The 27,789-nt window shown below is 37.6% G+C and overlaps 3 protein-coding genes across 3 annotated transcripts; 1 reads left to right on the top strand and 2 right to left on the bottom strand.

The window, feature by feature from the left end:
- Positions 1 to 809: 809 nt before the first annotated feature.
- Positions 810 to 3,574, bottom strand: LOC124640719. The gene has a single exon (XM_047178621.1). It carries the CDS (start codon positions 3,114 to 3,116, stop codon positions 996 to 998), a length of 2,121 nt encoding a protein of 706 aa, XP_047034577.1. The 5' UTR covers positions 3,117 to 3,574; the 3' UTR covers positions 810 to 995.
- Positions 3,575 to 12,559: 8,985 nt separating this feature from the next.
- On the top strand, positions 12,560 to 14,925 carry LOC124640928 (protein ALP1-like). Its single transcript, XM_047178890.1, has 2 exons — positions 12,560 to 13,045; positions 14,005 to 14,925. Exons 1-2 carry the CDS (start codon positions 12,729 to 12,731, stop codon positions 14,879 to 14,881), a joined length of 1,194 nt encoding a protein of 397 aa, XP_047034846.1. The 5' UTR covers positions 12,560 to 12,728; the 3' UTR covers positions 14,882 to 14,925.
- On the bottom strand, positions 13,137 to 15,431 carry LOC124640929. The gene is made up of 2 exons (XM_047178891.1): positions 14,927 to 15,431; positions 13,137 to 13,949 (listed from the first exon to the last, which is right to left on the bottom strand). Exons 1-2 carry the CDS (start codon positions 15,120 to 15,122, stop codon positions 13,246 to 13,248), a joined length of 900 nt encoding a protein of 299 aa, XP_047034847.1. The 5' UTR covers positions 15,123 to 15,431; the 3' UTR covers positions 13,137 to 13,245.
- Between the last annotated feature and the right edge of the window lie 12,358 nt (positions 15,432 to 27,789).

The following is a 27,789-nucleotide window of genomic DNA, read 5'->3' as shown; positions in this document are numbered from 1 at the left end:
AATAACAATATCTTGTGTTCTGAGCCCAAATCTTCACAGAGAGCTGTAAACAGCCGCGTGTTAAATGCACTCTTCTTAATATAATTTACAATTTTAATGCATAATTTTAAGACTTCATAAAGTTCCTTTGGAAGTGTTTTAGTTGCCAAGGCTTGCCGGTGTATAAAACAGTGAATATTAATTACTTTGGGGTTTTTTTCTTTCACCAACTGCACGAATCCTGAACGAGATCCTAGCATCGCCGGAGCGCCGTCTGTGCACACACCTATCAAGTTTTTCCATTGTAGTTCATGTTTATCAAAGAAGCAGACATCGCTGTCATTATATCAGTTGCTTTCGAAGTTGTCGTTAACTCTATTGAAAACAGCAACTCGTCTTCGATTGTTTCGTTTTTTATGTATCGAACGAAAACTAGCAGTTGACAACATTGCGCAACATCCGTGCTCTCATCCAACTGTATTGCAAAAAAACATGATTCCTTGACGGCCTCCACTACTTGATTTTTTATATCTTCAGCCATATCATCAATACGACGTTTGACAGTATTATCAGAAAGAGGTATCTGTGACAATTTTTGTTTATTTTCAGGCCCAAAAATGATATCAGCTGCTTTCAATAAGCAGGGTTTAACGAGAATTTCTCCGATAGTATGGCTTTTTTTGGCTTTTGCAATGAGTAGCGACAATTCATAGGAAGCTTCGAGTACTTTCTCAGATGTCTGAGCAAAGGTTCCAGTACTATCCAATTTCATGCGCTTTAAGAGGACGAATTGGAATATTGTCGCGGGCTTATAAGAAAAAACCCAGCGATTTACTTAAGTGATTTATTTTAAACTTTACAAAACACTCGTAAACGTACACACACTAGAACAGCACAGGGAGCGGGTCGCCGTGCGTGCGCTAGCGTAAGACTGGTACTCAGAGCTGTCCAACTGGAGAGGTTGAAGCAGACTGAGAACGCAGTGAACACTGACTGCGCGCACGCCGGACCCTGCGTTATATAGGCGGCGGTCGGCGGGCTTCGGAAGAGCTCGGCAATACTCGGCGCTGACGGGGAGGCCACGCCCACTTGACGCATAGCCGTGGTACCGCGGGCCGGGCGTTCGGATCCAGCGTCCGGGCATTTTGTTTATTATTGCTACAGTCTCCCCCTCTGGATCTGAAGTCGTCCCGACGATGATCCAGCAGTTGGAGGCATGTGGTGTCTTTCGCGTTTCTTCGCTTGTTATTCCGTTCGGCGGCTGTCAGAAGACGACTAGCGAACTCAACAGGATGTTCGCTTTCACGCTCCCCCTTGACCAAAACTGCTCCTTTTGTATAAGAGCTTGCCTCGCTTTTATAATGCAGGGTTCGCTTGCATCGGCTTGGCATTGAAACGTGCTTGTTTTCTGGTGGAAGCCCATTCAGCTGCTTCCTTTGAACAGTTGTCCTCTGTGTTTCGACATTAATTGTGTCAATCCGTATGTCCCAGTTGTTGGCGTCAAAGAGATTGGCACTTTGTGGGGATAATTCGATGTCTTCCCGGTGAACATTGATTTGTGCATCTCGCAGCATAAAATCCGTGAAACTAGGTGAATAGCCATCGAACAGTCGTGGTTTCTTGCTTACAGAAGACGAGTCGCCAAAATCTATCGATGCCAGTTTGTAGGTGACCTTATCATCTGACAGATTTTTAGGCGTTGACGGAGGTTCAGGTGTTAACGGAAGTTCCGGTATTTCCATCCGTGGAGGTGTTGGTGGTGGAGTAGGAGGTATGGTATTAATACTTGGACTTGCTTCGCTGTCTGTCATTGTGAGTGAGGTTACTGGGCTTGGCAACTGCATTATTTCATTGACGACCGTACTCTCAAAGATTGCAAACTCTTCGGCGTATAGCTCGTATTGCTCTTCTGGTTCATCAATGAAATTCCACGTGTACTGCGGCAAGTTGATTACCATGCCCGCATCCTTTAAAAACCCAACCCCCAAAAGCGTGCGGTTGTCTTTTGCTCCAGGTAGCACGATAAATGTCGTCTGCACCTTTCGACCCATCAAAACAACGTTGACTCTGCACATTAGCACTCCTTGATTCTTTTTTATTCCATCAGCCAGCGTCAAATTGACTTGATGTTCCTGGAACTTGCATCCGCATTTGACTAGCTCTAAATATAGGGAGTACGAAGCGACACTCATCTTTGCGCAAGTATCAATGTAGGCGGTACCTTTTATCCCTTCGATCTCCACGAACACAACAGGCCGGGAATCTGAGTCTACCTGTACGTTGATAGCACAAAACTTCAAGTCCTCCTTCTTAATGGCCGACGCCTTCTTACACGTGGGACAGTTGCTTCTGTATACCCCAGGTGCGCCGCAACCGTAGCAGGAAAACTTTGGTTGATGAGGAGATGGTGCCTGCGTTTCAACTTCTGAGACAACTTTCGGAATACTGGGTAAAGTGCCTTCAGCCCGTTTCTTCTTCCGACAGACGTCTGCAGTATGGCCAGGGTTTTTACAAAAACTGCACCTTACCTTCCCTTTCTTCCCAGTAGTTCTGATGTCACTTGCATGTGAACCTGCTGCGTATTCATGTAAGGTCTCTTCGATTCCCCGTGCAGTCTCCAGCAGTTTATCTATCGTGGGAACTGTATCCCGAGGCATGCGGTTTCGTATGTCTAGCCGTATGAGCGCAAATATCAGATCTATTTGCTGCGTTTCAGACAGTGCGGGAGGAGGAAGTGATGCAAACAATGCCCGCTTCTTGGCAATAAATGCTTCAGTGGTGACGTCAGCTTCCTGGACCTCATGGGTAATCTGATGATATATCATAAATGCAGGTCTGCGGGGAGCGAATGTATGACGCAATTTATTGCAAAACTCTTCCCACTTTTCCACTCGGCTTTTCAAGCCTTGCCACCAAACCGCTGCTTCATCCCGTAGAAGAAGTGGAAGTCCTTGAAGCGCATCGAGGTCACTCAACTTTTCTACATTCTTGAAGGTAGAAGCTGCCGCTATAAAAGCCTCAACTGCGTCCGCGTCTTTTTCCCCACTGTAGGTGATGTTGCAGGATGCAAAAGATCGCTGTTTAGAAGCTGTGATGGTCTGCAGGAATATTTGGAATTGTTCGTTTGACATCGCCATTTTCAAAGTCCGATGTGGGAGTCTTCTTAAATGTTCCAACTTAATCCCTGAGTTCGGCTCCACGTTGTGCGCCAGATTGTCGCGGGCTTATAAGAAAAAACCCAGCGATTTACTTAAGTGATTTATTTTAAACTTTACAAAACACTCGTAAACGTACACACACTAGAACAGCACAGGGAGCGGGTCGCCGTGCGTGCGCTAGCGTAAGACTGGTACTCAGAGCTGTCCAACTGGAGAGGTTGAAGCAGACTGAGAACGCAGTGAACACTGACTGCGCGCACGCCGGACCCTGCGTTATATAGGCGGCGGTCGGCGGGCTTCGGAAGAGCTCGGCAATACTCGGCGCTGACGGGGAGGCCACGCCCACTTGACGCATAGCCGTGGTACCGCGGGCCGGGCGTTCGGATCCAGCGTCCGGGCATTTTGTTTATTATTGCTACAATATAATAAATACAAAACGGATCAAAATACAACGGTTACCTGAAAGTTCATGATATAAACCTTATTTTGTTAGACGTAGAAACATGATTAGGTAACTTTTATAACAGAGAAAAATATATCAAACATACCTCTTTTTAAAAAGAGATTCACATATTATGGGCAAACGGGACCGATTTAAGCCTCTTAACTTTTTTAATAGTTGAGTATATACATACTCTTTAAAATTGTAGAAGGAATTTTTATCAAATTATCATTTCTAAATAATAAAATTACAAAACCATTTTGTCGCTTACGACTTTTAGTTATAAGCTAGCGCGCGTATTGTTATCCTCGCCCCGCTCAGACGCTCCGACCCCTTGTGGCGCCTTAGATGCGCGTGCCGGTTATGGAATTATTGTTGACCAATTCGTCGCCATTTTGTAGCGAAAAAAATCTTCGGCTTGTCTTTTAAAGCGCTGTGTTTTGTTGACAAATGACGTTCCAAACGCGAAGGTCTCATAGCATCATTGCTCAGTACTTCGTTACATATAACACACTGCGGCATGTCGATACCACTTTTATTTATAGAAACAAAACCATCTATGTATATGTTACCGTAAGATTACAAACATCGTTAGATTACAATCTATCTCGAGAGATTGTAAACTGTCGAATTATTGTGAACCGTAACATCTGATTGCAATTTAACGCATTATTTTTCGCTATATTATAATCTATCGATGAGAAATTGTCAAATTGTCAACTGTCCGAAAGCTCTCTCTGATTGGTCAGTCTTTTTGTAAGATCGACCAATCACGACCAGCCGTTCTGTTCCCATGGAGTTCCCGTAGAGTTAGGAATGAAATAGAGGTGTCAGTTAAATAAAATAAATGCTCTTCAAAAATTCTTCAAGTATTAAATGTATATAAAAATAACTCTTATAAAAATACAGTTAGGTATTTTGTCTTCAAATACAAACTAATATTTAAAAATAAAATAAAAGGGGTGCTAATTAAACAGGCTTCTTTTTAATATCATTATTCGCCCCCAAAAATGTATCTTGCCTTCTAAATTACTAAGTCAGCCACAATTAATAAAGCGTCGAGCATCTAAATAATACTATCTTAGCCACGAGTTATCTTCCACTCTAAATACAACTCAGCATGATGGTTATTTTTTTTCATCTAAATTTGTAGCATGCATTCTAACAGTAAACTTCTTAAATACTATTAAATGACATCATAAAAATATTTATTTACCTTCTAATTTTTTAACTCGTACCTACTGAGTTTTTTGTTTAAAATATAACACATCCCATATTAATTGACCCAGCATGGAAGTAAGCATGCAACATGCAGCAAGCATAACTTCTGTCACGGCTCCGGCGCTGCGGGGCTCCGGCGGTCCCATGCGAGCTTATCGTCGCAGATGGTTTTCACGCTCACCACCGCAGCTTCGACTTGCCGGCCGGCGGAGCCGGCCAGCCTCAGCCGCGGCGGCGAGCGCTGAAACTACCTGCGCCTCAGCTCGCAGGCCGCCTCGCCCCTCCGCGCCTACGCGGTTTTGAATTGCACTCTAGGGGTAGGGCAGACAAGACTACGTGGAGTCGGTTTTGCAGCGATTCGTTTTCGTCACTAACTTCAATTTTTAATACAATTTTTAATTGTGTGTAATTTGAGTCTTAAAAATTAAGTACAATTTTTGATTTTATAAAAAATTAAACCGTCACTTATTTTTGCACGTCAAAGAGCTGTGACACCGGGAGTTGCAAAGAACATTGTCTTTTTTGACGTTCTACCAATCAGCGCGCAAGATGCATTCCGTTCTACGCCAGTTGACAATTTGACCGCTCTACATCGCTCTCGATCTTACAAAAAGACTGACCAATCAGGGAGAGCTTTCGGACAGTTGACAATTTGACAATTTCTCATCGATAGATTATAATATAACGAAAAATAATGCGTTAAATTGCAATCAGGTGTTACGGTTTACAATAATTCGACAGTTTACAATCTCTCGAGATAGATTGTAATCTAACGATGTTTGTAATCTTACGGTGACATATATAAATAAAAATAAATTGTTGTTCGTTAGTCTGATTAAAACTCGAGAACGGCTGGGCCGATTGAGCTGATTTTGGTTTTAAAATGTTTGTAGAGGTCCAGGGAAGGTTTGAACGATACGAAGTTCGCGGGACCAGCTAGTAAGAGATATAATCACTGTCACTACTCTTACACACAAATAACATCATGTTCATGGAAGTATTTTGTTCGACTATTTCGTCTTGGTTCATTCTCATCTTGTACTGTTTCTTGTATTTCTTCGTTATTTGTTTCAGTAGAAGTCTGGATCGAAACTGGTTCCACTTGATCGTTAGTTGGTAATACTTGTACATTATTCGTAATCGCAGTTGACGTGGAACTGCTTGAGGAACTGCTAGAAGAACTAGATGACCTACTGGAGGAACTAGAGTTGTAGTTAGGATCTTTTACTGAATCATCGTCATCTTCCGAATACGATTCATAATCAGCGGGTGGTGGCTCGGTATATGAAATGACGTCAATCCAGCGCCAGTTGTATCTATAATTGGACAGAAAGCTAGGAAATGCTCTCTTGTTTCCAACTTTCTAGTTTCTGTGTTAAGGCTCCGCACTTCGAAAACATCCGTTTTTTCGACGGGTAGTATGAGGCCTGGATACATTCTATAGATCAGAAAATTTAACAGTGAGTAGTCGAGGATATTGACCAGAGAATATGAAAAAAACCTATTAAAAAAATAGCCTCACACATAGAAAAAAAAAAGGATTGAAATTGCCTCTCGAAAAAATTTTTCGTCAGCTAATGCTCAAAATATTCAATGATAACCTACACATGTTTTATCACTAAACGATAGAAAATTTCCTAAGCTAAAGAAAAATACCACAAAATATATGGCTTTATAAAGCACATAAGGAGAAATATAAAAAAAAACGTATAAAATTCAATGTCAATTTTCATTTCATGAATTTTACCTACTGCCAGACGGCGTTCCGCCGTAGAGACGAGTGGTCATGTCGCTTTGTCATCCGATGACAGTTCATCCTTCGTGTTCCCAAAAATAATATAAAAAAATATATTTGTAATAACATCCTATAAGTTCTTTTTTTATGACTGAAAGTGCATTTATTTTAATGTATTACATATAATTAGCTCCATGGAAGATGATCATGAGTGTTGTGGATGCTTTACTCTTGCAACAAAATGTTTTCAAGCGTATGATGTGAGATCACAGTTTTAGACGCCTTCCACCGGTCTTAAAAAATAGGAACATTAAGATAATGACTGTTAAACTCAGGTAAATATGTAATTCCATTCACAAAATTTATTTATTTTCCAAATAATTATTTGTATTTGATTATTAGGTTGTTTATTGCAAAACGTAGTTGTCATGGTAGCCGAATTTAAACTGTCATTGCTTGACTGCGCAAGGAGGTTTGTGTTTTTAGTAATTGATTTTGGAATCTGACTAATAAGGAAATTAAAAATCACTTATTTACGATAGCGAAAAAGAATTATTTACGTGAGAACGTCGCAAATAATTAATTATTCAGTAATGAGTAAAAATATGAAGTGAACATAGAGGTTTTATTTAGGATATCATATCAACCATTTTTGATGATAGAAAAAACGATTTATAAAAGGATGATGGGTAAAATTGGCCGGTATATCCAATGAAAACCATTCGCATATCAAATGATAGCTTATACCCTAAGCTTCATTTTTATGTTTTTATTTTTATGTTATGGGCAAAACCTTCTAAACCACCGGAGAAAGAAGATATAATACCTGATAGCATAGGACAGCCCATGGACTTGAACCACTTCAGTGCGTATGGGAGGGATGTTTAAGTGCATTATTATTGTCAATAATTGTCAGAACGAGTCACAGAAGGTGTCTGTGCCCATTTTTTCCAAGTTTATTGAAAAAAAAAAAGATTATTTAGCCGGTAGTATTTACAACGTATGGTGTACATATTCCGCCGTTCTGGTGAGTCTAACCAGCATAACCAATGAAAACCATTTGCATATCAAATGATAGCTTATACCCTAAGCTTTATTTTTTGTTATGGGCAAAACCTTGTAACCCTCCGGAGAACGAAGATATGACACTTGATAGCATAGGACAGCCTATGGACTTCAACCATTTTGTATGGGAGAGATGTTTAAGTGCATTATATTATTGTCAATAATTGTCAGAACGAGTCACAAAAGGTGTCTGTGCCCATATTTTCCAAGTTTATTGAAAAAAAAAAACGATTATTTAGCAGGTAATATTTACAACGTATGGTGTACGTATTCCGCAATTCCGGTGAGTCTAACCGGTATATCCAATAAAAACCATTTGCACATCAAATGATAGCTTATGTCATAAGCTTCATTTTTTATTATGGGCAAAATATTGTAAACCACCGGAGAACGAAGATATGACACTTGATAGCATAGGACAGCCCATGGACTTGAACCACTTCATTTTGTATGAGAGGGCTGTTAAGTGCATTATATTATTGTCAATATCAGTCAGGACGTGTCACAGAAGGTGCATGTGTCCATATTAAAAAAATATTAAAAATATAACAGTTAGTATTCACAACGTAAGGTGTAACTATTCCGCTGTTCCAGTGAGTTTAACCGGCATAATCAATAATATCCATTATTGGTGGAACATTGTTAACCACTGGGGAAAAAAGATATCAGTCCTGTAAGCCTACGACTGCCTATGGAATTAAACTACTTTGGCACGTATGGTATATAAGAAAAACCTATCTTCTTATCTATAATATAAAAATGAATCGTAAAATGTGTTGGTAAGCGCATAACTCAACAACGCCTGGACCAATTTGGCTAATTCTTTTTTGTTGTGTTTGTTATTGTCAGGAGAAGGTTCTTATGAAAAAAAATAGGGTAAAGTAGAGAAGTCAGTTCACGGGAGCGAAGCCGCGGGCAAAAGCTAGTTATTAATAACGTAGCTTTTCCACTACTGAAAGATTTTCCAAATCAGTTCAGTCAAGTTCGTAGCCTATTTAATGCAAATACTTGTCGGGCACAGACATCATCTAATAGCCAGGATATAATACATCTTGCTTTGAAATATAATCCTGTGGAATTAGAGGTGTGCTGGCATTTGTAATAACATCCGTTAAATAGTGAGGAAATACTGTTTTCCCGTGCGAAGCTGGGGTGGGTCGCTACTTTTCTAATAATTCGACAACCCAGGGCCGACTATCCTAGTGCCGCAGAACGAGAAAATGCTATCTCCAATAATGGAAATAATATACGGTGGTAGAAGTAAAAGTTTTTATGTTTTATTTTGCTATTAAAACAATTATGCCTAGTTAAGACCGATTTTAATTGATAGTCTACCCTAGGCTTACTTAAATAAGTGATAAGTTAACGAAAATACATCATACAATGAATTTTTCTACTATGGATTTTATTTTAACAAAAAAAAATGGTGCAAAAAGTATAACTCTTTTGTGCCCGATTGTACTTATTTCCGGTCGATTCTTGACATGGACTGTTTTATTTCAGTAACTGTAGGGTATAAGCAATAATATAATATACATTAGAACTTTATTGGTTATCAGGCCAGGGTTCATACAAAATTGCCCATCATCCTTTATATTGTGATACAAAACCACTTGTTTGAATTTCTACCAAGGTGATCATTCTTCAGTACAATAATAATTATGTGCTTATAGGGGACTACTCGTAAAAGAAAGATGGAAATTAAAAAGAAGAAAATAAACCTGATAAAAAAAGCCAAATAGAGCTTCATTGGAAGCGGTGAAACAAAGAACTGACAAAATTTTATAGCAAAATCAAAATCAGTGAAGATATGTTTTGGCCGGTATCTGTACCACCACAATCCTAAACACTACGTTTAATCATTTTTTATACATTAAGCACCAAAGCTGGGGTTGTACTGCAAGGGCAGTTTTAATATTTTTCGTGTGACTATTTGTATAATGTGAGATTCATATATCGCTGTCCCCACCGAATAATATCGTAATCGATTATTACGATAGAAGTGCTTTTATGGGGAATTATTGCTCTAGAGGTGCGACTACACCTTGTGAATTTTTTTCACGTGATTCGTGCTATTACTTTTTGAGTTAGACATTTTGTAATGAATTTACCAATAGTATTCTACTCTACATACATTGTTTTTAACGTGACGAATATCATCACAATGGATTAATACTGACTCTTCAAAAACTTAATTTTCCCAGTAAACCGTAATTACAAACTTATTCAAGTAGAAAAAATAAAACTGATTTCGGTAAAGTATATTACCATATTATTCGCGTAAAACTGGTTTAAAAACCAAAACTATTCAGCAGAAAACTTAGGTACAAAGCGGCAGTATGAAACAATTTTCAATACAGAGTTCAACTTTTCTTTTTTTAAACCTAAAAAGGATTTATGCCCAATTTGTTCAAAGTCAAAGTCAAATCATTTATTTCATTTAGGCCTTCACAAGCACTTATGAACGTCAAAAAATATAAATAAAGTTGATTCTAGTTGCCGATTCCAAAAGTAGCTTCCTATGGAGAAGAACGGGCAAGAAACTCCATGGTTACTCTTTTAAAAATAATAGGTATTACAGTATGTATGTATTGATACATACTATAATAACATGCGAAGATCATGTAGAATCACAATAGACGAAGATTATAAGATTTAAAAAAAGGTTAAAATGCTACATGGTATTCACATTTACAAATGTTTATATTTTTGTACAAAGTTACAAACAAACAATCAATACTACACTAATACAATCAAACAATAAAAGTTCCTTATATGAACAAGCTGATGATACAAAAAAAATGATTTAGAAGAAAACTATAGAGCACACCTTGAGCGTAAAAATCATCATCATCATCATCTCAGCCATAGGACGTCCAATGCTGAGCATAGGCCTCCCCTTTAGATCTCCACAGATACCTGTTGGAGGCAACCTGCATCCAGCGTCTTCCGGCGACCTTTATAAGGTCGTCTGTCCACTTTGTTGGTGGACGTCCTACGCTGCGCTTGCTAGTCCGTGGTCTCCACTCCAGCACTTTTCGGCCCCATCGGCCATCTGCACTGCGAGCAATATGGCCTGCCCATTGCCACTTCAACTTGCTAATCCGGTGGGCTGTATCGGTGACTTTGGTTCGTCTACGGATCTCCTCGTTTCGGATTCGATCACGTAGAGAAACGCCGAGCATAGCCCTCTCCATAGCTCGTTGAGCAACTTTGAGCTTTGAGATGAGGCTGATAGTGAGAGACCACGTTTCGGTGCGGTGCCATAAGTCATTACTGGTAACACACATTGGTTGTAGACTTTCGTCTTGAGGCGCTGAGGTATGTCGGACGAAAAGATATTGTTTAGTAGTTTGTAGTGTAGTTTCCCGAACGCTGCCCAGCCCAGTTGGATTCGGCGGTTGACCTCTTTCTCGAAGTTGGACCTGCCTGATTGGACTACTTGTCCTAGGTAGATATATGAGTCAACAATTTCGAGTTATAAGTTATAAGCTATATCCAAACATTTGCTGATTTTTACAAATCTCTTGTAAGCTGTGGGAACCCAGAACCGCAAAACTTAGATGAGGTCGCTGAATCCGACCAAACTGATAACGAAATATAATTAATCTATGCTTATAATAAATCTGTAGAGAGGTCAATTCTGTACATTCAATGTATTCCCAAAATAACTATCAGGGAGTGATTAGTGATCGATACTGATGCCAAAAATGCAATCAGTAAAATTTTTGCCTGTCTGTCTGTATGTTCATTATGGAAACAAAAACTACTTGACGGATTTTAATGAAACTAGGTACAATTATTCTTCATACTCCTGGGCAGGTTATAGCATACTTTTCATCACGCTACGATCAGTAGGAGCAGAGCAGTGAAGGGAAATGTTGGGAAAACGGGAGAAGTTACTCCATTTTTTAAGCTTCCGTCGCGTGTGCAATAGATTTTTACAATAGCGACACGTGTTCTTTTTGCTATGGAATATTAACGTAACTCAATTTACTGTTACCATAATAGATTGTTTTGAGCAGTGAATACTATGGCAATAATAAGTTACCATTATAATGAACATCGCTACTTTACAGTCAAGACAATCGCAATGGACTATTGCTGTGTAGGTCATTGTCAACAATTTACATGAATAAAATCGTATTGTGCATTATGGTTCAAAATTGTGTTCCATTTCTGGTAATATACATTTTTAGCTATAACTTAATGAGAACAAATCCAATATTTATTCATATGGCAAATAAATATTTAAGAAAAAAAATGTCATTTTTTGATATACCAACGATGTTGCTATGTAAACCTGTTAAGAAGTTATAACCAAAAAACGGTTTTTTATTTTTCCTGTACAATTTTAAGTTTTTGGTTACGATATTATTCGGTGGGGACAGCGATATATAATCGTATTTGATTTATTATAAGTTAAATCTAGCCCTCTCCTGTTTCTAATCTAGCTTCTCCTCTTTGTCAGACATTTCGAGGCTTAACTTGTTCTTATTCTATACGTTATTAATTTATTTTATAATTATTTCACATTATAATTAACCTACCAAAAGAAGAGATAGTTTCTAAGCTCGTGTTTTTATTTTTTTATTGCTCGATTTCCCGTAGACGCCTGGGCCGATTTGAATATTTTTCAGTCTGTATCAGACTCTTACGGACTAAAACCCACCATGTTTGTTCTTGAACCCGTTCTGTACCAGGACAGCGGTGACTTTGTGTGTGCATATAGGTGACAAACAATAAAATAAAAATACATATTAAATGAAACAAAAATTTTCTGGGTCCACTTGGCAACAAAATGCTTCGATACTAACTGCGGGTTGATTGTTGTACAGTCCAAATACATACCTCTATATTATTATGCGTAAATAGTTGGGAAGCTACCTACAAAAGTTAGAAACGTGTCAAGCACACATGCAAGCGTTCTAGTGAGACCTTTAGAGCCCTCGCACATTACGGCCACCAGTCGCCGCCACTAAACGCGACCACCAGTAGTTCGGCTAGACCACTACACGCCGCCACCAGTGGCAGCCACTAGTGGCCGCATCAAGCCACCAGTGGCTGCCACTTGCGTCAGACACTAGCTGCAAGTATCTCGACAGAGGTAGACGTGTGTTGCCCAAGAATGGACGCACTCTTGATTTCGCTATTGTTGCTTATTATTCTAAAACGTAGAAAACGGCGCCGAATTCAGAACCATCGACGACCAATTCATCGGCGTCACTGGGTACATCCAATTCTGACATCACGCAATAAAAATGGACAGCACAAATTGCTGTTCGAAGAGTTAAAATGTTATCCAGATAAGTTCTTCAAGTATTTTAGAATGAGCGTGAACTCATTCAATGAATTACTTAGCGTTTTGCACGATGACCTCAAACATCAAGATACACGCATGAGAAAAAGCATCTCTCCAACAGAAAGGCTGGCTATAACTTTAAGGTAAGTATCATTCATTCGTATCATTTTGCTTCTATTAGTTTGCGACTCACGTGGATTCTAGAACGTAAAACAAACAATTAAAAAAGCCAAATTGAAATAGAAATTATTTATTAATGAGAATTGAAAAATCGCAAACTAAATCAAGTTACATATCGCAGATATACAGTTTTTATAACAAATACACATTTACTTTTACATAGTCAGTTGTCAAAAAGATGTTCATTTATATCATCTGACAAAACAGAATTCATAGTATTATCAGATGCAGATGGCGAGCTAACGGAAAAGTCATGCTCAAAATTTGATTGATATCCCATAGAAGGTGGACGCGAAGCCGATTGATATCCCAAAGCAGATGGACGCGGAGTCGGTTGATAACCCGAAGTAGATGGTTGCATAGTATGGTATGAGCGTGGTTCCTGAAATGATGATGTGAAATATCCATGTTGTTGATTCTGTGATGTTCGCATATACTGTTTATATTTTTTTAGTACCATCAATACATCGGTTTGAGCATCCAATTTAAATTCATTGGGTATTTGTTTAAAGTGCGGGACCAAGGACAAAGCAAAGTTATGGTCAGCGTCTTCTTCATGCTTGTTAGAATGACGAGATTGTAATTGTTCTGAAATACTAACAAGTATATCAGTTTCTGCTTGAATGTCTTCATTATTTGTCTTGTTCTTTTTTGGCCTTTTTCTCTCAGTCGCATCGTGTACCTCGTTCGGTAATGGGCTGGGATCACGTCGTGTGTCAGCCAAGTTTTTTAAAAAAGATAGTTGTTGATAATATATATACGGCTTGCGACTCGATGATGCAGATCCACTTTTAACGCTCATTTGTTTAGAGTGTTCTCTTTTGAAACAGTCACGAAGGCTTTTCCATTTTCGCTGCAACTGGGATGCTGAAACATAAAAATAACATAATCAAAGGTTTCTAATCTGTTCTTTTTGTTGCAGGTACCTTGCTACTGGTTGTTCATTTGGTGATTTTGAATTAGTATATCGATGTGGTGCGTCAACTGCGAGATTGATTGTAAAAGAAACATGTAAATTGATCTATGCATCACTTCAAGATATCTGCGTACCACAACCAACTGAAGAGATGTGGAGTAAAATAGCTAAGGGGTTTGAAGAATATGCTAACTTTCCAAATTGCTGTGGTGCAATTGATGGAAAACATATAAGGATTATTAAGCCTCAAGATAGCGGATCCTTATATTATAATTATAAACACTATTTTTCCATCGTACTTCTAGCTATCTGTGACGTGAATTATAAGTTCACATTTATTGATGTCGGCTCTTATGGGAAAGCTTCAGATTCGACTATCTACAAAGAATCGAAATTATTCAAAAAATTGGAAGACCAATCCCTGAATTTACCTGCACCAAAAGCAATTTCTAGTAGTTCTGGTCCTGTAAACTACTGTTTTGTTGGTGATGAAGCTTTTGGTCTTGCAGAACACATGTTGAGACCTTATTCAGGAAAACACTTGAATATTGAAAAAAGAATTTTCAACTATAGGCTTTCTCGAGCCAGGCGTCATATCGAGTGTGCCTTTGGGATATTAGTGAATAAGTGGAGAATACTACATCGACCATTGAATGTGTCAATAGATTTCGCCGAAGACATCGTGAAGGCCTGTTGTATACTACACAACTTTGTTCGTCAGAGAGATGGATTTAATTTCCATCATACATTGACTGTACCAGGACTTCACGATATCGATAACGCCCACGTGCAATCTCGTCGTTCATTAAACACCAGAGATATATTGAAAGATTATTTTATTAGCAACGAGGGAGCTGTACCTTGGCAAAATAATAAAATATAATAAATATATAATAATAATGTAAAATAAAATTGTCCAAAAACTTACCTGCTTTGTTTTTTTCCGCTACATTTTTTTCACTAAAATTTGGAATAAATTTTAGGCACAATTCCTCCCAAGCTTCAGTTTTCTTACCCCTGTCGCTATACAAATCTGACTTTAAATCCCAAATAGCGGGTCGCTCTTCGACATCGGAAATAAAAGCGTCTACATCAAAATGAGGAATCGGATCCGTGGACATCATGCACGTGCATTCAGTACGCAGCTTACAACAAGACTAGACCCGGGAGACGGGATTGGGGAGCGGCGCGCAGGGGTGGGAAGAAGCCGGCAACTGTGGCCGTGTATGCGCACGAGTCGAACGACAAAACGCAGCCACAAGTAGCGAGCGCGCTCGACTCTCGCAGCTTGTGGCTCGGACGCGGCCACTCAAGCGCTCAGTGTGCGCCGATTCTATATAAAATGTATGAAGAAACGCGTCCGCAGGTTGTGGCGGCCACTAGTGGCTGAAGCGTGGCCGCCACTAAGTGGCCAGTGTGCGGGGGCTCTTACGTTACTGAGTCTCGCGTTCTGGCCGTTCAGTTGGTCAAAGTAAGAATTGAAGTTTGACAGACATGTGGCAAATTCAATCCTCCTTAATTACAAAAGAGGGTTTTATTTAAAAGTCCTATTTTACTGTAGTGTAGGTATAATCAAACGAACTAATGTTGTGTTCCTACATCACTTAATGTTGTTGTGTTGACATTCAGAAAGTCATTCAGAAAAAATCGTGGTGGCCTAGTGGGTAAAGGACCAACCTCTCAAGTATGAGGGCGTGGGTTCGATCCCAACTTAGGCAAGTACCAATGCAACTTTTCTAAGTTTGTATGTACTTTCTAAGTATATCTTAGACACCATTGCCTGTGTTTCGGATGGCACGTTAAACAGTAGGTCCCGGCTGCCATTGAACATCCTTGGCAGTCGTTACGGGTAGTCAGAAGCCAGTAAGTCTGACACCAGTCTAACCAAGGGGTATTGGGTTGCCCGGGTAACTGGGTTGAGGAGGTCAGATAGGCAGTCGCTTCTTGTAAAGTACTGGTACTCAGCTGAATCCGGTTAGACTGGAAGCCGACCCCAACATAGTTGGGAAAAAGGCTCGGAGGATGGATGTCATTCAGAAAGTAACTGGTCTATGAGTATATGATTATTTTAAAGAGTGTAAAGAGTTTAAGAGAATTTCCTGGGTTGATGTCTTAAAATTACAATGTATTTTCGCGACCTTTTTTTATAGGATTGCTTGAACGCTGTTTTACAACCATACTTCTGTAATGGAGCTTACAAAGTCCCTATTTCTCAATATTGTGAATGTGTTGTGCAGCACACACCTGCTTTCAGTCTGTCAGTTATATAAGGCATGGAAATGGTCTCTACACCTTGTATGCCTATATGTACAAACAAGATTTGACAGGGAAAACCATTACAACGAGAAGTCCTTAGGAGTTTGGGCGTTCCTGGGCTAACGGCGGCTAGCCATGAAATTGGTATGAAACGATAGCTCTAGTAGTAATTAGAAATAACTTTTACTATGGGCGTTATCCCGCGGGGGACATTTAGGAAAAAAGATATTCGGTTATTTTTGCATCAGAAATGTATCCATTTTTTCAGACATCCATTTTTTCGGAATTTTTGATATAAAATTAACCTAATTCTGAGCTTTTAAAAGGCTTTTAATCCCCTGTTTTGTTATTTCTAATCAATCCTGATCATCTGTTTTTTTTTGGTTTTTGTTCTTGTATGAAAAATAGCTCGTCGCTAAGTAGCGATTTCTTCAATGTTACAAAAAGCACTTCAAGCTATGCTTATATGGTCCCAGCTATGTTTATACATCTTGGACAGTTGTTATTAGTAATCAGAAACCGTTTAAGGCGTACCTTTTAACTGGATTGTGTGACAATAGGTGTCAAAAAAGTTCGAAGTCCTTCGGTTTTAATACATCACGGGGATAGAACTTCATATGAGTTCATAACAGTAATTATAGGACCACACTACATCCATTAGTACCAAAATCATCGCTGGCCGCTGATAGCCCGGGCTCCAATAGAGATTTGCCCATTGTCCTTTAAGTAGTTTTTATTGAAAATCCAAAATTACCTGTAATCTATCAAAACTCTTATCTCATACCATGTCTTAAATCCGTATATCTATTTTGACCTTCGTAAGAATATTAATCAAAATTGTAAATGAGACGTCTGTTTGGGAACATAAATAAATGTGAATCATTTGATTGCGATTTCTAAAAAATCTAAAGAAAATCATTGCGGGATTATTAGTTGTTAAAAAAGTTTAGTTAACTACTGACTACCTTATTCCATCCAGTGAACACAGTCAAGCATACGAGTTATGTCAAAAATCAGTTGTCGACTGTTTTCGTATCGGCGAAAATATGAGCGGCGCCCCGTAGTGGGGTCGTACCTCACCCCCTCAGGTTGTCGATTTTGACAAGACAAGGAGCCTTAAAATTGACAAATCTTATTATAATACTAATTTGTTCTACGTGTGAAACGTCAGGAGTACAATCCAGTATTATTGAAAAATATTCATTAATTCGACAAATTTAAAATAAAATGTTGAATTTGGTTATCGAGTATGTAAATTATTTCATTTTGAATTTTATCTCCAAGATAAGTCGGCATATTTTTGAGATCCGTATCATTCGTTACGCGTCGTATGTGTTCAGTCATTGAAAGATCATATAATTTTTGGCTTTGGCCACGAAAAGCCATATTTTGTGTACTTAGAAATTGGACCACATATAGTATTCTTTTGATTACATCGTACCAGCGCTGCTTTTCAACCTCTAAAAGTTTTTGTTGAATACTATCAATAGTGTTCTTATTTTTAAGAGCATTACACAAATCTGTCCATTTTTTATAATTATTGAAATGAGCAGAACTTTTCTCATGTCTGCTGCAATACAAAGCTAGATGTTGCCAATCACTAATTCCCTCGCAGAATTTATTTTTATGTTTTGATTCAAATAGCTTGCAACAGAAGCAGTAAACGGCATTTTTGGACACTGAATACAGCAGCCACTCTCTGTGATACTTTTCACCGTTTCCTAAATGCCTTTCATAATAATACTCAGAAAATTTTCGTCCCGAAGAATCACGCGGAAAATTATACTGTCTAATTTGTTTAATCGGATTTTCTATTAAATACTGGATCAAAGTAGCGTTTAAAACTTCTGGCCAGGCTCCAGGATCATCTTTGGAAAAAGTTGGTATTGGTGACGATAATTGTCTTGACGGTGACGATGGTGTATCAGGCACAGGCACAGACGTAACTTCGGCGGCATCATCTTAAATTAATAACAGACAAACAAATACACAATATTGTTCACATGAGTACCTATCTATCTCCTTGTCTGAATTAACTGATTTATCTGTCTATGAATAATTATTTATATTTATATAAATTAGAGTGTCTGTTTGTAATATTAAAATAACCGCTTTTTACTAAATGCTTATGATGCACGCATTCAGTAAAAAGTACATAAAATAAAATATAATTTTTGTCTGTCTGTTCCTTCCGTTTTTTTACAAAATTACATTAATTTAATTTATTTTATACATAATTACATAAAAAGTACACACTTACCACTACATAAAGTGTTTTTTGAATCAGATTTAATAACACTTTCATCGATAACATGACTGGTTTCTGTCTCTAATGATTGTGTCGAAGTGGATGGTTGAGCCGTAAAGTATTTACTTATTTTAGTTGCATTTTTATTACGTTCTTCTTCTTGTTTTCTTTTCCTTATTAGATTCTGGTAACCAGATAATTTCCTTTTTTTATCATGAATACTATCACTCATCGTGAAAACACGTTAAAACAATCAGTAGGTAACACCCAAACAATGATTATAAAAATTCAATGCGCACCTTACACACACTTTCAATCAAATGATTGTTCATTTGTTTTGTTTTACCTTAGCTATCTCGTTCGTTCAAATCAAAAGAGGAATACCCGTGACCCCACCCCCGCTTGCGTCGCACGTATCGCATCGGGCTGCGTTCAGAAACTCACTCATACTCATACAAACTCGGCGCCTCTACGGTTTTAAATAACTAGTACTTTTTCCCTGGTTCAAAGAACTGCCACCGTTTTAACGTTGAGCTCGTAAGGAATGTAAACTAAAACCCTAAACGTAAAATGAAACCATAAACGTGAATAATAATAAACATTAAATATTGAGAGACTTGTTCAATAAGCGTTTTAGATGTTTTGTAGTTTACAAGGCCTATGTTGCGCCTATTGTACCTACTTGTCGATACTCCACTATAAAAAACAATCATATAGGTAACAAAAATAATTTAGGTGGCAGTGGCGGCGCGGCGCCCCTATTGTCTTGGCGCCTGTGTGCGCCGCACATTTCGCACACAGGGGCGGCGCGGCCCTGAATACAATGAGATAAAAATGAAATAAAATTTCCTTGACAAGATGTCAAGTTATCCATTTAAATAAGACATTAATTATTCAGTTCTTAATCTGAATAAGTCTCATTTTCTTCTAATACTAAAATAACTAATTAAAAGAACAAATATAAAACAATAATTCAGTTCTTAATCTGAATCAGTATCAGACATACAATGGAATGGCTTCAGTTTATCCCGAGCCACCACATTCTCATAAGGACGGTCAGTTTTATTGCTATATAGCTTTAACAACATATCTGTCATGCGGAAGAACTTTAGTCACAACAAATGGTCCGTCATATCGTGGTGTAATATAAATGAAAGTCCTTGATCTTGGGTTACTTGAGTTTTATTTCACAACACACAATTATAATAGTTCACTGCACCACAGTTACATAGTCGAAAATACAAAGGATATGGAAAATGACAGATGACAGATCATAGCGGAAGTTATCATATTAGTGACATACTAATTAGTAATACTAATTAGTGATGTTACAACATCCCCCCTGTTAAGTTTAAATTAACCCTTGACAAACAATAGACTTAAGACTATGGACTGACTTGACAAAAATTGACTTTATTATACATAGTTATGATAGACAAAGGTTTTTACTTAATTATGACTTAATTTAGATTACAATTATATACTTAATCTATTTCTTCTATTAGCCTACGAGAAGGCTTTACAAATCGACCTGAACGTGTGACAATTTGACTACTTGAGGATTGAGATGAGAGTTCTTGAGGTCCAGCCTTCTGACTGTCACCATCCTCTCTCCCCTGCGACGATGACGACGACGACGACGAGTTGGATAGCATAGGAGAGTACTTATGCCTTAAGTGAATTCTATTTCTCCTATACCTAACTCCATTGACATCCTCAATGACATATGACCTATTATTTGCCAGCCTTTGCTTGACAATGGCATGTTCCCAATTATAATTTGGTTTTCTTTTAAAGTAGACATGATCATTAGGATACAACAATGACAAAGGCTTAGAATTTCTATTATAATATTTTGACTTATTGACATTATTCTTGTTTACACATTCTTTGTAATCTTTAAATTTTACAACCTTTGGTTTTAATTTTTTATATGACTTTGGAACATTATCTCTTAAATTCCTAGACATTAACAGTTGTGCTGGGGATGGTAAATTATTTTTAGGTGTATTTCTATATTGTAATAAGGCTATATAAGGATCAGACGAATTTTCTTTACATTTTTTCAACATATTTTTTACAATTTTGACTGAACTTTCTGCTTGACCATTTGACTGTGCATGATATGGGCTAGTAATAATATGTTCTATGTCCCATTCATGTAAAAAATTCTTGAATTCTAAAGATTGGAAAGGAGGTCCACCGTCAGACACTAATGACAAAGGTATACCATGACGGGCAAAAATAGACTTTAAATGTGTAATTACATTTTTGGCTGTACTATTTTTATTTAACAAAGCTATCTCTATGTATTTAGAGTAATAATCTGTAACAATTAAATAAGAAAGGTTATCAATATACATTAAATCAATACCAACTTGTTGCCATGGATATTTATTAATCTCAAAATTTTGTAATGGTTCTTTTTGGTTACAAGGTTTGAATTTTGCACATATAAGACATTGTTCTACTAAATTTTTGATATCAACTGACATGTTTGGCCAATATAAAGAATCTCTAGCTAATTTAAGACATTTGTTTATACCTTGGTGACCTTCATGAATTTTATCCAACATTTCCTTATACATAGACTGTGGTACTATCAATTTTGAACCTTTGAACAACAAATCTTTTACGACATGAATTTCAGCTTGTATATTCCAATATGGTTTGACTAATTGACTGACTTTACTTTTACTTTTTGGCCAACCTTCATAATAATATTTCTTTAACAATTGCAAACTTTCATCTTTATTAGTATGTTGTGACAATTTTGTGCTGTAATCTTTAGTGACTGCTAAATTTGAATACATTAAATTGACATGACAAGTTATTTCTGACTCATTTTCTGGTATATAATAATCTTTTAAGGCAGCTCTAGACAAGGTATCAGATATAAACATTTGTTTACCTGGGACATGTATGACTTTCAAGTCATACTTTTGTAAAGTTAATATCATTCGCTGTAACCTAGCTGGTACATCATGTAATGGTTTATCAAATAAGTAGACTAATGGTTTATGATCTGTATGAACTGTGACTCTATGACCATATACATACTGATGAAATTTTTCACAACCAAATTGAATTGCAAGCAATTCTTTCTCAATTTGAGCATACCTAGACTGAGTTGTGGTTAATGTTTTTGAACTATAAGCAATGGGTTTATTATTTTGTAAAATGACTGCTCCCAATGCTGACTTAGACGAATCTACTGACAAGACTAATGGAATATTGGGGTTATAGTGAGCTAAAACCGGTGACTTTGTAATTTCATCTATTAAACTCTTAAGACATTTATTATGATTTTCATCCCAAGACCAGACTGCATCTCTTTTCAAAAGATTTCTTAAAATTTGAGTTTTTTCTGACAAATTGCTAATAAAGGGACCTAAATAATTGATCATACCTAATATTCTTTGCAATTCTTTGACATTTTGTGGTGTAGGCATATTGACAATTGCTTTTACTTTTTCTTGGTCAACCCTTGCACCATCTTTACTAAAGACATAACCTAAAAAACAGACTTCAGAAACTAGAAATTTACATTTGGACTTGTTAAATTTTAAATTAACTTGACGAGCTCTTTGCATTACTTTATGTAATCTCTCATTATGTATAGACTCACTTGGACCATAGACTAGAATGTCATCGATGAATATCAAGACTCCTTCTAAATCACCAAACAAATTCATCATAACTCTTTGAAATATTTCTGATGCATTTATGCCAAAAGGTAATCTTAAATATTTATATCTGCCAAATGGTGTTTGAAAGGTACATAAATTAGAACTATATTCATCTAATCTTAACATCCAAAAACCTGAAAATGCATCTAAATGAGAAAAACAAGCAGCTCCTACTAATTGAGATCTTATCTCATCAATTGACTTTATTGGATAAATTTCCCTTATGATATTCTTATTCAAATTTCTAGGATCTAAACAAATTCGTAACTGACCTGAACTTTTGACCGTAATTACTATGCTATTCACCCATTCTGTAGGCTTAGTGACTTTTTCAATGACTTGCATGCTCTCCATGCGATCCAACTCCTCGCGTAGCTTTCCAAGCATCGCAAATGGTACTCTCCTGGGAGGATCCACGCATGGTACTGCATCAGGTTTGAGTTTCAGGTGACAGACAGGAGGTAGACAGCCAAGACCCTGAAAAACATCATTATATTGTGTTAGAATTTGTTGACAAAAATTTTGTTTAGATACTGAAAAAACTCTTTCAATTATTCCTAACCTTTCACAAGTAAGACCTAGGACATTGGGACATACTAAATTTGCGACTATGAACACTATATTTTCACTGACAGTGTTATTATTTAATATTAAATTGCATTTAATATTGACTTTTCCCATAATGGGTATTGACTTGCCACAAAATCCTGTGACATTTATGTGACATTTGACAAGTGACATTTGACTTTGTTGACGTTTTAAAGAAACAAAAGTTTGTTTTGACATTATGTTAAGATCAGCTCCTGAATCAATGATACAATTAAATTGTGAATGACCTACTTTAACATTTATGTTCCAAGACTGTTTACTATTGTTAATGTTATGTTTGTTTTGACTCGACTGTATTGACTTGACTAAATGATGATGTGACTTGTTGACTGTGATATGGTGATGTGACTGTTGTGATTGTGTGAGGTGATTCCTCAGACATGTGTCTGTACTCATCATTGAGATACACACTTTGACTATCACAACTTTTATTTGAATTATGACAATATGACTTGAGAATTGATTTCTCTGACTGGTGACTGCTTTCATCACCGAGGTACTTTTCAGACCTCTCAGACATGACATTATCACCATTATCATCTTTGAAATATGACTTGAGAATTAATTTCTCAGACTGACAATATGAGTCTCGGTGAGATCTCTCAGGAATGACACCAATGTCATCACCGGAATCATTCCCTGACTGTGACTGTCTATGTATGTATGTAAATTGTGGTGGTGGAGACTGTGTGCTTGCTGACTTGACATGTTTATAGTGACTGTTATATGACTTTAAATGACAATTAGACTTATGACTTTGACTGGAGCTATGACTATTCAAAATTCCAACAAAATAATCTTGATTATTATTATGACTATGACTTGAATTAAACGACTCTAAATGACTGATATTTTTATTTTTGAAGCAATATTTAGCAAAATGACCAAATGATTTACATGACCTGCATTTGACTCCTTGCGCTGGGCACTTGTAGCGGTGAGATTGCCCACAGCGGCTACACGTCCTCGAGCGCCTTTCAGGGTTGGGAGACTTCCCTGCGCCAGAACCCTGCTGACCGACTGGTGAAGCTCGCTGTCGACGATCCCCTCGACTACGGCTCCTCCGACGTAGATGCATGACATTTTCTGACTTTTCAACGTTGGAACTACTGACAATTTTTTCAGCATCCTGCTGTGCGACGATCAGTGTTCTTGCCAGTTCTCGCATCTTCTGATATGTCAGATCAGGTTCCTGGAGTAGTCTCTGACGTACATGTGCTAAATCCATATGCAGATTTGCAATGAAAATATCCCTGATGAGCGATTCCCTGAGTGTTCCAAATTCACAATCTTGGCTTTTGTTCTCCAGATCTGCTAGGAATCCTTCGATCGACTCGGATTTCTGTTGCTTTCTGGTGAAGAACATGTGACGGCACATGGTTATGTTCCTTCTGGGCTCAAAAAAATCTGAAATTTGGACTTGACTTCGGCAAGCGTGGTCTTCTCAATGGTGAGGTTGAAAGTATTGAATATATTTAAGCCCTTTTCACCTATGAGATGCAACAAGATAGCTATCTTGCGCTTTTCGGGTGCCTTATCCAAACCCGTGGCCAACAGATACAGCTCCAACTGCTGCCACCAGCGTTTCCACGCCTCCGCATTATTATTTGTGGAATCTGACGAAAGAAGACGGATCACAATCCATACAAAATTGCCCCACGTCCTATAACAATGTGACGTATCTCAAAAAAAAGATAAAAATGTTTAAAAAAATATGGCATACTCTCCAATTCATTTTTTTTACACCTTCATACGAAAAAAATGCTTTAAAAATTGTTCAGGCGCTATTATGAAAACATCGTTCATAGGACTATTTATGGACTATTTTATTAAATTATTTTTTTGTTTGATAGGGTATACCTCACAGGTGGTCCCATATTCATCAGATCCGGATCTGATGATGGAAACCCTGAGAAATCCAGGACAACTTTTGAAAGTTGTAGGCATGCGCAGGATAAAAACTTGACTATAAGGTGTATGTCTTATAACAATATGCAACAGTAAAGGTTTGGAGCTGACCTGATGATGGAGACGAAAGAAGGTCGAGGGAACTCGACAACTGAATATGTAAACTACCTCGTGTTTGGGCTCATATTATTTGTATTGAATAGACCTTTGCAACAGTGAAGGTTTGGAGCTGACCCGACGATGGAGACCAGAGAAGGTCGAGGGAAATCGACAGCAAAATATTTAAATTACCTCAGAAGTCGGTGTCTAATGGATGTACCTAAGTTTATTTCACCAACGACTTCTAGGCCGATGCTCCTAAGACTAGTTTTTTTTTTTGCTTTTCAGTGTTTTTGGAAGTTTTTTTATCGCAAAAAGTTTTTTTTTTATTTTTGGCTTTTCAGTGACAAGCACAGTTGTCACTATCCGCATAAGTGGAAAGTTCTTATCAATACGAATAATATAAGCCCAAACACGAGGCAGTTCACATATTCAGTTGTCCAGTTCCCTCGCCCTTCTCTGGTCTCCATCATCAAGTCAGCTTCAAACCTTCACTGTTGCATATTGTTATAAGACGTACACCTTATAGTCAAGTTTTTATCCTGCGCATGCCTACAACTTTCAAAAGTTGTCCTGGATTTCTCAGGGTTTCCATCATCAGATCCTGACCTGATGATTATGGGACCATCTGTGAGGTATACCCTATCAAAACAAAAAATAATGTAATAAAATAGTCCATAAATAGTCCTATGAACGATGTTTTCATAACAGCGCCTGAACAATTTTTAAAGCATTTTTTTCGTATGAAGGTGTAAAAAAAATGAATTGGAGAGTATGCCATATTTTTTTAAACATTTTTATCTTTTTTTTGAGATACGTCACATTGTTATAGGACGTGGGGCAATTTTGATCCGTCTTCTTTGCAGTGATTTTATTTTGCTGTTAAGGCCTTGGACGCCATTATGGTCGCCCACGCCGCATGGCTCGGAACTCGACTGGTCCATTTTCGCGACCGACTGTCTTCCAGACTTCGACTTTTTTGACTTGAGTTCTTCTTGACTTCTGACACCATGTAATATAAATGAAAGTCCTTGATCTTGGGTTACTTGAGTTTTATTTCACAACACACAATTATAATAGTTCACTGCACCACAGTTACATAGTCGAAAATACAAAGGATATGGAAAATGACAGATGACAGATCATAGCGGAAGTTATTATATTAGTGACATACTAATTAGTAATACTAATTAGTGATGTTACAACACGTGGCACTAGCTTGCCACTTCTAAGGCCCTTTCTAAATACCTTTCTCTGCACTAGAACCAACTGACCAACCTTAAAAGGTGCCTTGCATTCTAATGGTAGCAGTCTCCCGTAGGTTTTTAAAACAGCCTGACCTAACAGGTGTAATTAAATCTCCGGATAAACGAGGCCGGAAGCCGTTCAATAATATCAAAGACTGCGTCTACATATTACAAATTAGCACTTATAGTTATAAGTTTATTGACGCGATCATCAGTTAATCGGTTTCGCGATTTTGTGTGTGTTCGAGCAAACAGTGACCAATTTCGCTCTGCCGATGCAGATGAAGGTGGTATACTTAATATCTTTATAGCCATTGATGCAATTGGTTGGCTGTCACATAATCCCTGCCACCACAACCTGGGTTCTAAGTTTTGGACCGGTAACCAAATTTGGCGTTTATTCCAAAACCCTGTTTTAGTGCGGAACTCGGCAAGATTGGTCATGACTTGAATTAAATCTTGGTTTCAGAATGATGCAATTTTTGTAAGGTAGTCTGTTGCAGGTCCGAATTCGGCGGTCTGGAGATTTATTCCAATATACCGGGGGTAAATGAATAGGTCGAAGAATATATTCCCGCCTTTTATTAATATCATTTACGATATCTATTTCTTCTTCAAAAGTTACAAAACTTCTGGTTGTATCGGACCGTAACTGAGTTTCGATTGTGTTTGATTTCATCGAAAAGGTGAGGGATATCTGATAGTAAAGCATGATTAGATTCTGCAACTGAGATAGCTTTCTCGATCGGTGACAATATGTCTAGACAACAATCGACCTTAGTCCAGGTTGCAGCCGAAACAATAAAATTATGTTTTTTAAGTTTCTTACAATTTGTATATCTTCTGAAATAGCTAAAAGTTCAAGAGCTTGTCGATGTTCTTTAAAGCTAAGCTTTTATATTACTCCTTTCAAGTAAAACTGTTTTATTTTTACGGCATTTCTTAAAACGACAGCCTAACTTATTTTTTTAAATTCGTCGTAATGTGGTTTTTGAACCGTTGAAATTTAGGTCTTTCTTTGCAGCCGCCAATATTTTATTTAATATATGATACCCCTTATGGCGACCAGTGTGAAGTTATCCATAGGAACTCGTGTATTTTTAGTTCCTCGAGCACCTTTTGTTGGCGTTGTTATTTGAGTTCCTTGTTGCACCGCTAAATCACCTGAAACGGATACAAATAAAGCATTAAAGATCTTGTATTATTTTACACATTTATTTATCATCTTTCACACAGAAATATATTTTGCGTGTTGTGTTTCTGTTAAAAACTCGCATTGTATAAACTAGTCTTGTGTAGTTCGCGAACGATGAACGATTAGGAAACGTATCTTTTAACTGTACGAAAAGAAATATTTCAGACCACAGATTACTAATCGGTCAGTCGGTCTATTAGTTCGCGTAGCGAAGATACTCCGAAGAACGACCGGGACCGAAAGAAAGAGAGGGAATGAGATCTGTTAGGGAGTGAGTGAATAAGTCGTTCGTGAATGATAGCATTATCATATTTACGAACGGATTACTACCGACCGACGAATTCGTAATTGAAATGAATGTTAAGCCAATTGCAATGTCATAATGTCTATTTTACCTTATCCTCCAGAAAATCACCTAGAGTCATGAGTCTCGGTTAAATTTGAATGGTGTATGACGCTGGTGAACGTTGTTTCGCGCTATTTTAAATCGCGTTGGAAAGTTTGAAAATTTTATGATGTGAATTATTTTGCTTCCTTTTT

This window comes from Helicoverpa zea, chromosome 21 (genome assembly GCF_022581195.2).
Source record: "Helicoverpa zea isolate HzStark_Cry1AcR chromosome 21, ilHelZeax1.1, whole genome shotgun sequence".
NCBI lineage: Eukaryota > Metazoa > Arthropoda > Insecta > Lepidoptera > Noctuidae > Helicoverpa > Helicoverpa zea.
The sequence above is the reverse complement of the archived record's forward strand: the minus strand, read 5'-3'. Positions and strand labels throughout refer to the sequence as shown.

What these genes read in the sequence shown, in the direction of transcription:
- LOC124640719 (XM_047178621.1), bottom strand. Translation starts at nt 3,116, where the DNA reads ATGGCGATGTCAAACGAACAATTCCAAATATTCCTGCAGACCATCACA.
- LOC124640928 (XM_047178890.1), top strand. Translation starts at nt 12,729, where the DNA reads ATGGACGCACTCTTGATTTCGCTATTGTTGCTTATTATTCTAAAACGT. An exon ending in AGGCTGGCTATAACTTTAAG is followed by an intron (nt 13,046 to 14,004) that starts GTAAGTATCATT and finishes TTTTTGTTGCAG; the next exon opens with GTACCTTGCTACTGGTTGTT.
- LOC124640929 (XM_047178891.1), bottom strand. Translation starts at nt 15,122, where the DNA reads ATGATGTCCACGGATCCGATTCCTCATTTTGATGTAGACGCTTTTATT. An exon ending in AGCGGAAAAAAACAAAGCAG is followed by an intron (nt 13,950 to 14,926) that starts GTAAGTTTTTGG and finishes TTTATGTTTCAG; the next exon opens with CATCCCAGTTGCAGCGAAAA.